General features: G+C 34.4%; 1 protein-coding gene across 2 annotated transcripts in view; it reads left to right on the plus strand.

The window, feature by feature from the left end:
- The window catches only part of LOC118743309 (mitochondrial folate transporter/carrier), a 21989-nt gene extending 7063 nt beyond the window's left edge, over positions 1-14926 (plus strand). For both annotated transcript variants that reach the window (XM_036475901.1, XM_036475902.1), the window contains exons 2-6: positions 10221-10374; positions 10454-10706; positions 10777-10890; positions 12386-12531; positions 14747-14926. In XM_036475901.1, coding sequence (XP_036331794.1) covers positions 10221-10374; positions 10454-10706; positions 10777-10890; positions 12386-12531; positions 14747-14885 — 806 coding nt within the window. In that variant the 3' untranslated portion in view covers positions 14886-14926. The remainder of the gene's footprint in view (positions 1-10220; positions 10375-10453; positions 10707-10776; positions 10891-12385; positions 12532-14746) is intronic.
- Positions 14927-14933: the final 7 nt, after the last annotated feature.

Genomic DNA, 14933 nt, shown 5'->3' on the forward strand with positions numbered 1-14933 from the left:
TTCAAGAAACACCAAAAAATTTTCATAGCTTTGTAGCCCATCAAATTTTAGTATAATAAGGTGAAAGTTTCAAGTGTATAAAAATTACCATTGTTTTTGAAGAATTTTTGTTCAGGAAGAAAATGCGAAACACTCTTGAAAAAACCATTCAAAAAAATCAACGGTAGTTTTTAGACACTTCAAACTTGCACCATATTATACTAATGGGCTACAAAACAGCATACTCAAAACTTTTTTAAGAAATTGAAAAATTTTATTCTATTGGTTTTTACTGTAGATTGAACTATATTTTTATAAAAAAAAAAAAAAAAAAAAATTGTTATGGAAAATGTAAATAAAAAAAAATAGTCAAAACATCAGGGTATTCATATTTTTGACGCTGACTGTATTTACGTATGTATGCCGTTCACTTCCGTTAAGAAGTGGCAAACAAAAAGAATTCACCTCGTACACACAACTTTCATGCGTATTTTTAGTATTCATATATGTTGGTATATGTACATATATATTATGTATAATATTATACATGTTATGTACATACATATGTACATATATTACAACAAATATTTATATAATAAATCAAATAACCCTGACGTTCAAGTCGCATTGTTTTCTCTCTCTCGTTTTAATATTGATTAAAAACTTATTGCAGGAAATTAAGTGCTGTAATGTGAATCGTTTAAGTGGAATTCCTCTTCATAACAATTTCATGCTCTGATTCCATGTGAACATATGTATGTATAAAAGCATAATTAAATACGTAGTATGTTCATAGCATAGGAGTATTGGTTTTTGTTTACAATCTATATTTGAAAGCCCTGTTTTACTTTAATTTGTAAACAAAAATAAAATTAAAAATATGTAAGTAGTATACTTACAAATAAAATCGCAATATTTAGTCCCACAAATTTAAGTCTTGCCAAAATGTCTTTAATTAAACTAACTGGAGCTATACAAGTAATTTTTAAACAAAAAACAAAACCCACTTCAGTTCTCTTATAAAAATGTAAGATTAACGTTAATTTCTTCATGACACAATGATCGGATTTAAACTAAATTAGTGTGGGACCACCTTTCCTTAAAAAAAAAGAATTACAGAAATCGGTTAACGTGGTCCAAAGTTATGCAGTAACATACACACAAAAATAATATATATGTATTCCGATGAATACCTCCTCCTTTTTGTGAAGTCGGTTAAAAGGCCTTTTCTTTCAATCTCCGTCATAGTAGTTACATACTTATGTACAGTATTGGCCATATCTATAGCACCGCCCTTCAAAGTGATATTGTTTGCCGCTTATAATTAATTATTCATTTTTAAGAATTTTCAATTAAAATACAATTCATTCTCTAACCAAACCCAAGTTTTAAACTTTGTAAAAGACCACAAAAAAACAACAACAAATTTTCACCCAAATTTCAAACTTGTTTCTCAAAAGTGTTAGAATTTTTTTGAGTACGCAGTTTAAAGCCCATTCATTTTTAATCCGACCAAGTTTCAAGTGGCTAAAAATTACCGTTGATTTTTTAGATTTTTTTTTTGTCCCATTTGCTTTCATATAAGGAATAAACAAAATTGATTTTTATATGGAAGAAACCCGCAACACCTTCGGCAAGAAAATAAACAATTCTAACAAATCAACTGGCACGTTATCAGACTAAAATTTAATGGACTATAAAACTGCGTACTCAAAAAAAAAAAAAAAACAGGCACTTCTGAGAAAAAAGTTTGAAATTTGGATGAAAATTTGCTTGGCACCCACTTCACTATTGACAGTTATAATTTTGAGAAAGTAGATTTCGTTTACTTGGGAACTAGCATTAACACTGATAATAGGTCCATTCAATAACTTTTCCAGTAAGTACTTGCAGCGAGAGCGTAAAAGAAAAATCGAGAGTAAAATTGAGGGGAAGGAAGATTATCAGAAAAAGTTATTGAACGCAAAACTAGTAAAAACTTGCAACTTACGCCATTTTGACACTTTCTGACAGTTAAGTTTTGGCGCGCAATTTTCTTTTTTTGATAAGCAATATTTCCCATCGTCATTAAAATAAAAAAAATATACATTGGATTTAAATTATTCGTCCATATTTTCATCTGACTAATTATGTTTCATCAAATCATTCTTTATAAAACACTTTGTTTACATTAAAGTTTGAAACATAACCTTACTTTTTGCTAGTAAAATTTTGACTTGCAAGAATTTGTTGCTCTCACGGGTTGTTACGCTCTCGAATTCGCGCTCTCTTGCAAATATTTTGGGTTATTGAATGCATTTCCAGTAAAAACTTGCAAGTACTAGTAAAAAAAAATCGTAACAATTTCTTCCAAGATTTGGTGTATTCTGAATACCTGCCATATGGTCTTAAGGCCACACTGATAAGGTCCAATCAGTTCGTTGAGGGTGGGCTTCATACAATACGCTCGATACGACCTTGTAGCTTAAGCTTAGAAGGCCTTTCTTGTGGATTGGGCAGAGCACACTTACATTTCAGTCGTCAGGCATGCGTTCATCTGATCATATTCTGCACAAGAGTTGATGCATATACCTTATCAACTCCCCGCCGCCGTACTTGAATAGCTCAGCTGGCAGGCTATCAGCTCCAGCTGTTTTGTTGTTTTTCAGCCGCGTAGTCGTTATTCGTACCTCGTCATAGTCAGGCGGTGGAACGTCGACTCCATCGTCATCGACTGGGGGCTCGGTTGCGTCTTCTCCACTACTTTCGGTGTTGCTACCATTCAGTAGGGCGGAAAAGTGTTCCCTCCATAATTTAAGTACTTTCTGGACATCGGTCACTAGGTCGCCATTGTTGTTCTTATAGGAGTTCGCCCTAGTCTTGAAACCTTCCGTAAGTCGCTCAACTCTGCTAAAGGTGGTTTTTCTGTCGGCCAGCATTTTAAGCTCTTCGCACTCACGTACTTCGACCTCTCTTTTCTTATTGCGGCAAATACGTCTCGCTTCCTTCTTCAGCTCGCTATAACGGTCCCACATGGCTCGCGTTGCGCCCGATCGCAGTAACAGTTGTTCTTTCGGGCTCGCTGAAATCTGACTATTTCTTCGGCGGCGGTACTTAATGAGCGGGAAATATAGTTCCACTGCTCGCGTATGTCGGTTTGTTGAAGAGTGCTCTCAGAGAGAGAGCAGGTGTGAGAGTCGTGTGGCGAACAAATTGGCAGTCTGTTGTGATTGCAGCTTTTTGACGTTAAGCTTTTCTTGCATTGTTGGGCACAAATTTTTTGCTGCGCAGAGGCGGGTGCGTATCTTGGCTACAACAAGATAATGATCCGAGTCGATGTTTGGCCCACGAAGTGTACGTACGTCCAAAACGCTGGAAGCATGTCTTCCGTCTATCGCAACGTGGTCGATTTGGATTCTCGTTTTTCGACCTGGAGACAGTCATGTAACTTAGGGGACGTTCTTATGGTGGAACCTAGTACTACATATTACCATGTTTCGGGCCCCGGCGAAGTTGATCAGCCTCAGTCCTTTATTGGACATTTCGTAGTGGAGGCTGGCAGCTTGGCATTAAAATCGCCGAACACGATTTTGATATCGTGTCGGAGGCAGCGCTCATGTGTTCGCTCCAAGCGCTTATAGAAGAGATCCTTGGACGTCTCGCCCTTCTCTTTCGTCGGCGCTGGACCATAATACATACATTTATAAATGCAGATATTTTTGGTGCAATGTACCTGAATTGCAGTAATAATTTTCTGTGGTTATTTAAATGAAAATATCAATTGTATTTTCATGATTTTTTTTTTTTGTCTAATTCTCATTAATATTTTCTCTATCAAACTTTTGTGGCTTTTCGCCTCTTCATCAATTTGTTTATGCGTCACGTGACGTTAATGCTGACGGCATTATTAAAACAATTCTGGCATACAAGCAAATATGAGCCACTGGAATGATTTGTGTATGTATAATAAAGAAATAAACTTAAAAGCCAAAAACTTGGTATGACTGCTAAAAAAAGCACACTCAAGTTGTTACGTATCGCATTTGCTAACCAATACCAATGTGCATCTACATAAATGATAAGTGTTTACTCGCTTAGCATGGCGTTCTTTATACAACTCGCTCATTTATTTCCACAGTGTCATAACTCAAAAAAGCAAAGCTCGAGATGAACGGCTTTAAAGTTTTGAATTTACTTATGTTTCCATAGTAAAAATGAATACATATTTTGTTCTAGTGAGATACTGGTAGTGGATATAGCTTTGCAATTTTTACACAACCTAGAAAAAGAGGTAGCGGTAATTTTGTGCATACTTAACTCAATTTTTGTATTTTTTGGATTATGACAATATTGAAGTAAATGAGCGATATTTTATCGTCTATTTGAAGCTTTTGCTCGTACCCAGCGCATTGCTGGGGTCAGGGAAGGGTGATCGACCGAGTTGCTTGTTGCTAAGCGCTTTCAAGTGAATTTGCCATATATACATATCTACATACATATGTGTGTATATGTAAGTCGTCTCCAGTCGTTGTGCTGGCTACCTTGTAAATATCGACACTTTTGTTGTTTGTTGTGGTATGAGTCATCTGTCAGTGTGCTAAAGCGAAAATTCAAAATGCAACTGCTGTATGGCGTTGGAAAACCTGAATTTTTTGTTGATTTTTTCTTGTTAAATTTATTTCATTGAAGGTGCACGCACTCTTTTCCTGCTTGTATTTATTGGTTTAATGGCGTGCAAGAGGTGGTTGGTTAGCTTACATTGAAAAATGTCGATTTTTACAAACAATTCTGAGTGGTTTTTAGTTGTCTTCTTTTTTTTTGATGTCGCTGATTCGGCCGCACGTCTTGGCTATCTTTGCCATCGCACCCCTCCTGGGTTAAAAAAAACCCTCTATAATAGTTGGGTGAAGTATGCAGGTCCAGCGGCTCAATTGAACCAGAGTGATGTATTGTGTGCGTGTTGACCAAATATTCATGCTTTCAGTATCTAAACCGCTCTAGGAGTTCATCATAATTTAACCGTTAAAATTGAAATAAAATTTTTCGATGAAATTTAATCGTTTGTTTATGATTTTTATTTTTTCGTTCAATAAATAGTCGCTTTTGGATTTTTCTTTTTCGATTATCGCTTAACCGTTATTTTCAGATTTAATGTTGTAGATCATAAATGATTTAAAGCGGTCATATAAATGCAATATTGATTATAACGGGTAAAAAGGTGCGAAAAAATAACAGTTTTGTGATCGAAAAAATACAAATCAGAATTGGATATTTTTCAATTAAATATAAAAAAACGATTCTGCAATGGTTTAAAAATAAAAATTTTGGTATAAAATGAAATCGTGGGAATATTTATTGTATAACACAATGGTCAAAAGTTGCAGAACGCCTTATTTCCTTTCAAGGATTGAAATTTTTACCTCTGCTGGATGTCAAGTAGTGCCAGCCATGGCCTCGAGGACGGATCATGATTTATAGTACGTCCGATTGAGGCACGCCTGGGCTTACCAGATGGACAATCACGATTTTTTTTTTTGTCGACTTTCCGCTATGAGTTGGAGCGGAGTCCTGTTTAAACTACCGCAGCAGCTTGGTGGTTGCCACGTTCTGTTTTTCGCGTACTAGCAAAGCAAGGCTTTCGATTTTGATTTTCGTTTTTGTTATATGCGCGGAGTCCCCAGTCACGTTTTATGATGCGCGCGAATGGGTGCCTTCAAGTCGTATACCAAAACATTCGCTGTTACTAAGTACATGTGTATGTTATGTATACGGTTTTTACTTTTATACATTAATGAGTTTTTCTACTAAACTTTTTATTCGCATAATATTCGTTAATTTATAATATTTATGATATTTGTCGCAGCACATTTGTTCATTAACAATAATTGCAAATAAAGACTCCGTTAAGAAAGCTATATAAGTACATATCTACATATTTCACACTGTTTGTTAATTAAGAGATTCGTTTGAGAAACACGTTTTAAGTAAAATCGCATTTGAATGGTACATTAATGACTTGTTGAAAAATTATCCAAAATGTGCTGTCTTGTTATATTATGCGCCCAGCATTAATGTAATGAAATGTGAATAGAAGATAGATATGGATTTGGTGGTCACATGTGACTTGAAGCCTTTTCAGTTTGTAGGAAAGGTGTTTCGCGCAAAAATACTGTGCACAGCGTAGCCGGAGTTAGACTGATGAGGGTTATATACAAATACATAGATACAGATGTGTATTTAGTCTTATACATACATGCCCAGTAGATAATTTTAGGAGCTAAAAGCCTTTCCAAAACGCATTCTTGAGAGTCAGGAGGCCTTCCACTCTACATTCCTTTCTCCTTTCTTTTTGTATAGATTGGCACAAATTGAAGGTCTTTTGCATTCGCTACTCATAGAAGGGCTTCCAGAAGGGCTTTGTAGAATTTTGTATTTCAGAAGGCCTTTTGGAGGAGTTCTTATAAAGCTGCGCTTTTAATTCCTTAAGATCATACTTCTTTAAGGTATTTATTTAAGATTCATATCAAATTTGCTTTATTGCAATCTAAAATTAAATTCATTTGTAATGTTAAAAAATATAAACTTGCACATTCGAGTAAATTGTAAATAGGAAAATACCTTCTAGAAGGCATGCAAGGTAGCACTTTTTCATCCCTTCTTGGGTAGGCTTTTTAGACTGGCTTCACTTAAGAAGGCCTACTTAAATTATCTTCTGGGTGTATGTACATATGTATGTATTTAAAATTGCTGCTAACTGGTTTTACTTAAAATTTTTTTTTAGCAATTACTGCAATTGTTTGTGGTCTCTACATAGGGTACGTGCTATATTTGCACAACAAGGCCAAAAAGCTGATTTCAAACGAGTTAGTACTGGTTAAAAAGCTCTTAAAAGCGAATGCAAAATGCATATCTTAGATTAGCCAATTCTTTTATTCCTATGTGGCTGTTCCCGATATTGAATTGTATCTATAACCACATACACGCTTTTCATGGTTAATTACACGACTGCGTAAAAAAAGCCAACGAAGCAACAAAACTATTATCTATAAATTACTTGTGCAAGAAAATTATTTAAGTAACTAGTGAAAAAAAAGCGAGGCAGCTAAACTGAGAGTTCATTGCTAAAAATAGACTGCGATGTCAAGACGTCGTCGATCGTTGAAACGTGCCACAGACGAGCGAGCCCCTTTTTTATGCATACAAGTACGTACATATGTATGTATGTACATGGCAACTATGGAGAGAGAAGCCACGAAAAAAACTAAGAACCAAAAAAAAAAAACAGACTGTACTGCGTTGGCCAGAAATTGTTTTGATGATTTTTTTTATATTTTATGCTTTTATTTTTATTATTTACACTTGAAACTGTTTACGTATGTACGTGCATACGTGTCCTGTGATAACGAATATTTTAATATTGAGTGGTAAAAGAGAATATATATTTTTTAATCATAGGTAAATTTGTAAATGTCTGTATTAGGTATTTATTTGCCAAAAAAAAACCAACCCTAAACAACTTGTTGCTGTGCTTGAAATCAATCAATTACATATTTATCACGCTTGCGATAATTGCAAACGCAAATACAGTCTGACTTGCATGTATGTACATATGTATAGTGTTTTTATCGCTCTTAATGCTGATACATATTTTATTTTGGGCTGCAGCAGAGGTTTTGCGTATAAAATGTTAATGTAATTGGCTGCTAAGTGATAGCAAGCTATCTCTATGGAAAAATATCTGATGTTGTTGCATTAATTAAATTTTTTTATTATCGTCCCATTTTCGTATATGGGCCAAGGGTTACGAACGTGAGAATTACAAGCGTGGCAATCGAATATTTTTAACGGAAAACAAGCGATTGCTGAGAGTCAAATTGATGTTATAAAATTTGTTATCAGAGTTTGTTTGTTGCTGTTCAATAAATGAATATAAGTGTCCATTAAGTTAAGGTGCAGAGGTAGTAGTCGACAGTTCTAGCTTTAATTTAGGACTAAGTGGAAGATTCTATAAGCTTTTGTTTCTTTGCTAAAGCTTCTAAAATATTGCAAAAACGCGATTTTGGACACTTTGATCTCACACTTAAGGATTCGTAATCAGCAAAAAAAAAAAAAAATACGTTGTCAAGTTAGCACCACACTTTTTGAAATTGGAAAAGTTAACTACGGCATTAATTGTAGACTTTTTGTTGTAAATTTATTATGAAAACAAATAAAATTTTTGTAAATAGCTCCCATTTTTTAAATATGGTATGTAGTGCTTGACACCATACACCAATTTAGTCGATAGAGATAGTAGTTCTCAGTTTACCTCATTTATTTACATATTTATTTATTTTTACCTAATTTATACAACAGACACTTGAGACTTGAATAATAATTTTTTTTAATTTAATTGTAGTTTTAATTTTAATTCTAGTACCAATTTAGAGTTCAGAGAGAGTTCACACACAATTTTGACTGTTCTTGATGTAACCAGTGTTCTCGCTAATCCTTGATTATTTTGGTACACTGTTTTTTTAACCACATTTGACAAAGTGTCTTTACATAAATACATACATACATATTTCACGCCAAATGCCGTAAAAAACAGCAAGCAGTTCCAAGTTGGGTGCTACAGACGTGAACACCCGAACAGATACTTCCTCTAGGCGGAATCTCCATCTAGGCACGACAAAAAGTACCTCTAAGAAGTGGCCCACAATATGTCAATACAACAAACCGCTGCATTCGGTACTGTACATACTGGATATCAACGGCATTCACAGGGAGACTGTCACCACCTACACTCATTCCCGTCGGTGAATGCCATCATAAGAGGGCAATCACCACCTGTGGATGAAAGCGAGCTTCAACTACTCAGAGAGACTCGCGTAACTCTGGCCCAATTGCGGTCCAGACTAGAGCCTGACATACTCAACTTATGCCCGCATGTGTAGGCTCCTCCCACAACACCAACCAATACTTCACCTGCCCACTCAACCGAACTCACCTAACACCCCTTTCCATCTGCTCAGACCCCGTCTAAACAGTACGTTTTCTGGACCTACCGTTAGTTGAGCTTGAACAATACCGTCAAGTGTCATAAAATTTACCCTGGTGAAAAATGCTGTCAGTTTTCAAATTATGGCGGTATTACAGATTTTTTTTCGCGATCCAGCCAAGTTTACACACAAACATACATACATACAAACATTTTTACATATCGATGGTCCTGTGCAATAACGACATAATTAAAAATTCAAAAGACAAAAACTGTTACCACTGTTAAAAGGCTCCTGTCTCAAATCCTTGTCTAATCAATTTCCATTACTTACTAAAGTAAGCAGTAAGGACTGATAAAGTAAGTACAAAAAATTAGACAGGTATTAGAGACAAGGATTAGAGACATGAGCCACTTAAGAGTGGTAATAGTTTTTGTTTTCTGAATTTTGCATTGTGTCGTTATTGCACGGGACCATCGACATATTAATTTTTATGATTTTGTTTGTTTCCACGTCTATTCCTTATCGACAAGAAAATATGTTAGGTTAAGAGGCTTGTCCAGACTGCCATTTTTAGAATTTGTTGTTTGCTTGTACTTAGTAAATAATATGTATTTACATGCATTTTAAAATGTTTTTCTAACTGTTACTGTGGGTAGCTAATCAAAAATAAATATTTATTTCATATACATACATACATATGTACCTGCGTGCATATTACAATGATAAATAAATGAAGTTAATTTAAATATTTTTGTTTTTCAACTATGTCAGGTTTTCTTGTGCCCACTTTTTGCAGGGTTACATTCGCCGAAATACATAGTTTGAGAAAATTTATTCTAATAGTAATTTATCCAAACAATGGAAATTATATTAACAGAAGTACAGTAATTCATAATATTTGTTCACATTTGAGTTCGCAAATAATTTTTAGCTAACAGAGAGAGATCTCTATTGCTCTATACTAGTGTATATTAACCTGTCAAATACATGCGTGTACGTATGCTTGTAGTTGTGTTTACAATTTTAGCGTCAACATGTGAAACTAATTAAGCAAAATCTCGCTCTTAAACATCCGTATGTGACGTCAATTCGCGACACAAGTTGGCGATAAAATTACGTAGTTTATGTGAAAAGTATTATGAATATGTTTTTTTTTTATTGACTTTCGTTTTAAAATATCTATGTATCTCTATTTGGATTTCTTAATAATTTTCATTGCAAAGTAAACTGGTTTCTACTGCAATAACAACTATCCTCTTTTTTTTGGCAATTTTACAGTAAACGATGGACGCACAACTACAGTGCCACAATATAGCAGTCTGAGCAGCGCATTCTCGACTATTTTCCGACAGGAAGGTTTTCGTGGACTCTACAAAGGTGTTACACCCAATATCTGGGGCTCAGGTTCCGCTTGGGGGTTCTATTTCATGTTGTAAGTATTTTAACTGCTTCTGGCTGCACTTTACTACAATATGGAATTTTTTATTTAATTGAGCTAATCACCATTTCAGCTACAACACAATAAAGACCTTCATACAGGGCGGCAATACGACCCAGCCATTGGGACCGACATTGCACATGTTGGCCGCGGCTGAGTCTGGTGTGCTCACTCTGATACTTACAAACCCCATTTGGGTGGTAAAGACGCGTTTGTGTTTACAATATGGCGCCGAGGCTTCAGGCAATAAGGCGTCGGAATATCGCGGTATGGTGCATGCGCTGGCGCAGATCTACCGTAAGGAGGGCATTCGTGGTTTGTATAGGGTAAGTGCGACAAATATACATAGATGTGAAAATAAATATTTATGCGTTTATGCTATTGATCAACATTTAGGGCTTCATTCCCGGCATGTTTGGCGTGTCACATGGAGCTTTGCAGTTTATGACCTATGAAGAGATGAAGAACTACTATAATACATATCGTAAATTGCCGATCGACACCAAATTGGTGAGTGATGGAATTAATATTATGTATAATATTTATTATCTAGCCAACACATTTAATACAATCGGCCAACCCATTTTTTCTTTGTGTAATCTTGTCAAAAATTTCATGCTGAAACCTTGAAGGCTCTTTGCTTAACAAAATTTTTTGCATCTCTATGCTTAAAGAAATACAAATTTCTACCCACCCGCACAACGATCACATGTTATGTTCGTGGCCACACGCGCCGCCATACATACTCGATCTGCATTGTTAGAAATGTTTTAATGCCTTTGGTTTTTGGCCTGATGCCAAATAAAACAGCGAATTTTTGTATGACGCGATTGCGGCGATAAATATGTATAAAAATTGTTTGACTTTAGAATAAACTCACTTATACTAAGCTGATGTGTTGGGTATGTCGGGCGACTTTTTAGAAAATTATTAGACTATTTGTTCACTTACACATTCGCTTTTTATATGTGATAATTAAAATGATAACACGGAGTCAATATGCGACAAAGTAGGCGAACGTTGCACCTTTCTCAGAAATATTTTTTTTTTTGCAAAAAAAAAAACAAACCCATAAATTTAGCTTATTTCTGTGTTTTTTTTTTATTGTTGTCTCTGTTTTTGAATACGAATTCATTAAGTGGTTACAATGGCCACATCTGTGCCGCGATTATCGACTTTGTGAAGCTGATATAAACTTGAAAAGTGAGATAACTGTTATTTTATAATTTAAGTGAAAAATTTTTGTTAATTTTTCGCTTTTCGTATTTTTAGCAATAAAGCCCTTTTATCTTTTATAAGGCAAGAGTATATACATTAAAGGTAAAGTTGGCCTGATATTTTTTTTTAGCAGAAAAAACAAGAAATTTTTGCATTTTTATTTTTTAGGCGCTCATTTATAGAAATTAAGATTTGCATACTTTTTGGCGTCAAAGTTTTGAAAAGTCCTGAAAACAAATGAGATAAGTCCAAAAGTTTTAGAGAAAATTTAAAATAAAGCTGCATTTGCATGTGGTCGATTATGTAGGCGATTCAACATTGCTCAACAAAAATCGCTTGTTTCCTCAAAGTGGACAGCTAAAATGCTTAATATAAATGCATCTTAAAGGTGAATAATTCCGAATGAATACCAAAAGTTTGGGTCCTGAATAAATCATAGAAAGTTTGATAAAGCTGCTAATGAAAAGGAAATCTCGAACAAAATTTTTAAATCCCAGACAGTCTCGAAGATATCCCGAAAAAACCCGGACGATATTCGTATAAAATTCGTTCAGATATTCGCATAAAATTTGAATATCCGGTTAATATCCGTAAATTTTGCTATCCTTTTATCCGATTATTCGGATTTTTTCGGATTAGGATATTCAAAAAAGCCGGATAGAACCCCAGCTCTTTTTTTTTAATTTCAAAGTCGCTGCTTTTCGTTTTAATTTTACAATTTTACACATAAAATGAAAATATTCAGCACCTTGCCGCTTCTTTATTATTGTCTTTTAAATCTTTGCAGGCCACAACTGAGTATTTGGCATTTGCTGCCATATCGAAGCTCATCGCTGCTGCAGCAACATATCCCTATCAGGTGATACGTGCACGCCTGCAGGATCATCATCTCAACTATACAGGTTCATGGGATTGCATTAAGCAAACATGGAGGTACGAACATATGCGTGGTTTTTATAAAGGCCTAGTACCATATTTAGTACATGTCACACCGAATATTTGTATGGTCATGCTCATTTGGGAGAAACTGACCAATTAGAAATAGACAAAAAAAGAAAGAAATAATAAAATGAGGCAAACCGCTGAAAATGCACACAGCAAGCACGTTAGTAAGCATACGATTAATAGTTAGGGTATGCAGCAATTTTCCACAAAGCAAATATGCAAATTTTACTAATTACTTACATACACGCATAAACATAAAGTCGAATATTCAAGAAGAAAATTTCCATTATCGATATGTATATGTATGCCGAATAAATAAGCAGCATTTTATTAACAAATTTGTCTAAATAATTGTGCTCGTAAGTGTGTAGTATTGATGTTAATTAAAAGAAAGTAGAAAATGAAATAGTAAAATACATTATATGACGCCAGCTAGCTGTTAGCTGTAAGAAAGCAAAATAATTTTCAATTATGAGGCAGTGAAAATGCGCTGCAGTACATGTGTATTCAATTGAAAATGGAAGAAGCTAAAGTAGGTAGTAGCAATATACAATTTATATGAATGAAGTTGTATCAATTACATTCTATGTAAAAATTTATAGAAGATGAGAAGAGTATGTAGCTGCTGCGTTTTTTAGTTTAATATATTTCCTTGTTTTTTGTTGAAATTTATTTTTGTATTTTAACTAAACACTATATTAATACATTACTAGTTTTATTTTCTTTTAACTTCGCCTTTTACACTCGTCGATTTTTTGTAACTGTTTACTTCACATAAATTTAAGTTAAATATTCCACTAGTTAATAGTGATACATAATTTCCGCATTTAGCTAGTAAGTCTTTCCATTTTGGCATACAAAAAAAAGAAACATTCTACTTCTTTCATCCTTCTGTCCGCCAAATTGTACAACTTAAATAAATTTAGTCTACCAAAATAATATTATGTCTATGTATAAAACAATAAAATCGCATTAGTCTTTTGAAAGTTGCACTGAATTTATAACAATTAAGCAGCTTAAAATCCTTTTTGTAAAATTGTATCGAAAGAAAATGTATGAATTCTAAAAATGTGATAGAAAGATTCGCAAAAATTAAATCGATTGACAAAGTGGACAAGAGGAGCGGCTACAACTTAGCGCGGAGAGTGAAAAGCAAGTAGTGCATCGAAAAGTTTATCCCAATTAGTAATTACTGTCATGAGCCAGTCTACGTATTTGGAAACATTTTAGTCATTATTTGTCAATAACGAATTTGTGACATGGAATGTCGTCGTCGTTTTGGAAGCACAGCGGACATTATTTAAGCGTTTGGAGCTGTTAGTTGACAAGCTGCGACATCGTTTTAGTATAAATAAGCTAACAAATTTTTCCATTAACGAATACACGCACGCTCGATTGATTAATAATAATATTGCGTAATGAGAGTTGTGTAACAAAATTATGCTAACAAATATAGGAGAGCCGAATATCTTTCAGTTTGCTGAAATTCTACTTATTTTAAGATTAGCTAGCGTACAAAAACGAAAAATTAAAATGTAGACAATAGTTTTAAGTAATTTAATTCATTTGGCAAAAAGATTCTTCATAACTTTTTATGTAAAACAATATGTAATGGCTACGCATAATTATTACAAATGAAAAAAAAATCAAACAAAAAAATTAAAACATTAAAATCCGCTTTTATAAAAGCCTAATTAAACTTATCAGAAAGGTAAAGCTGTTCTGAAATGGTTAAAATTGTCTTATTACACGAAAAGAAAACAAAAAAAAAACGGTTATACATACATATGTAAATATTTTAGGTACTCTCTTAGTAGATACCAAAATTCCTGTCTGTTACGCCTGCTTTGAGTGTGTGATCGGACTTGTTCGCAAAACTATAACATGACTTTGGTCACATACCCATGACTGTCTGGTCCCACCCACTTCTGTTAAATAATAACAAAAAATAGTGTAAGCAGCTCACGAAAAAAAAGTAAGTAGTGCGCACGTGCTTAAGTAAGATTTTATTTTCTGCATACTATATAAATTTGTTGTATACCATACAGTAAGTCCTAAACAGTTTTGCAGAATCTATTTGCTAATTGAATGAAAACTCGTATTAAAAAAAAATACTTGCACGTTCGCTGGAGCTGGTAAGCGTCTCTGTACACCATTAACTAATTAATCTATGCATTTTATTTTCTTCTCAAACTCGTTGCAGATATGAGGGCCCGAAAGGCTTTTACAAAGGTATACAGCCCAATTTGACGCGCGTGGTGCCAGCAACGATGATCACATTCCTTATGTACGAAAATGTTTCGCATTATTTAATGGAAAGATCCAAGAAAGCCAACGCATGAGAGCACTACTGCGACGAAGAAGAAAATAGAACAACAGCAGCCAAAAAA

Source organism: Rhagoletis pomonella, unplaced genomic scaffold (assembly GCF_013731165.1).
Source record: "Rhagoletis pomonella isolate Grant_MI unplaced genomic scaffold, Rhpom_1.0 Rhpom_scaffold_00007, whole genome shotgun sequence".
NCBI lineage: Eukaryota > Metazoa > Arthropoda > Insecta > Diptera > Tephritidae > Rhagoletis > Rhagoletis pomonella.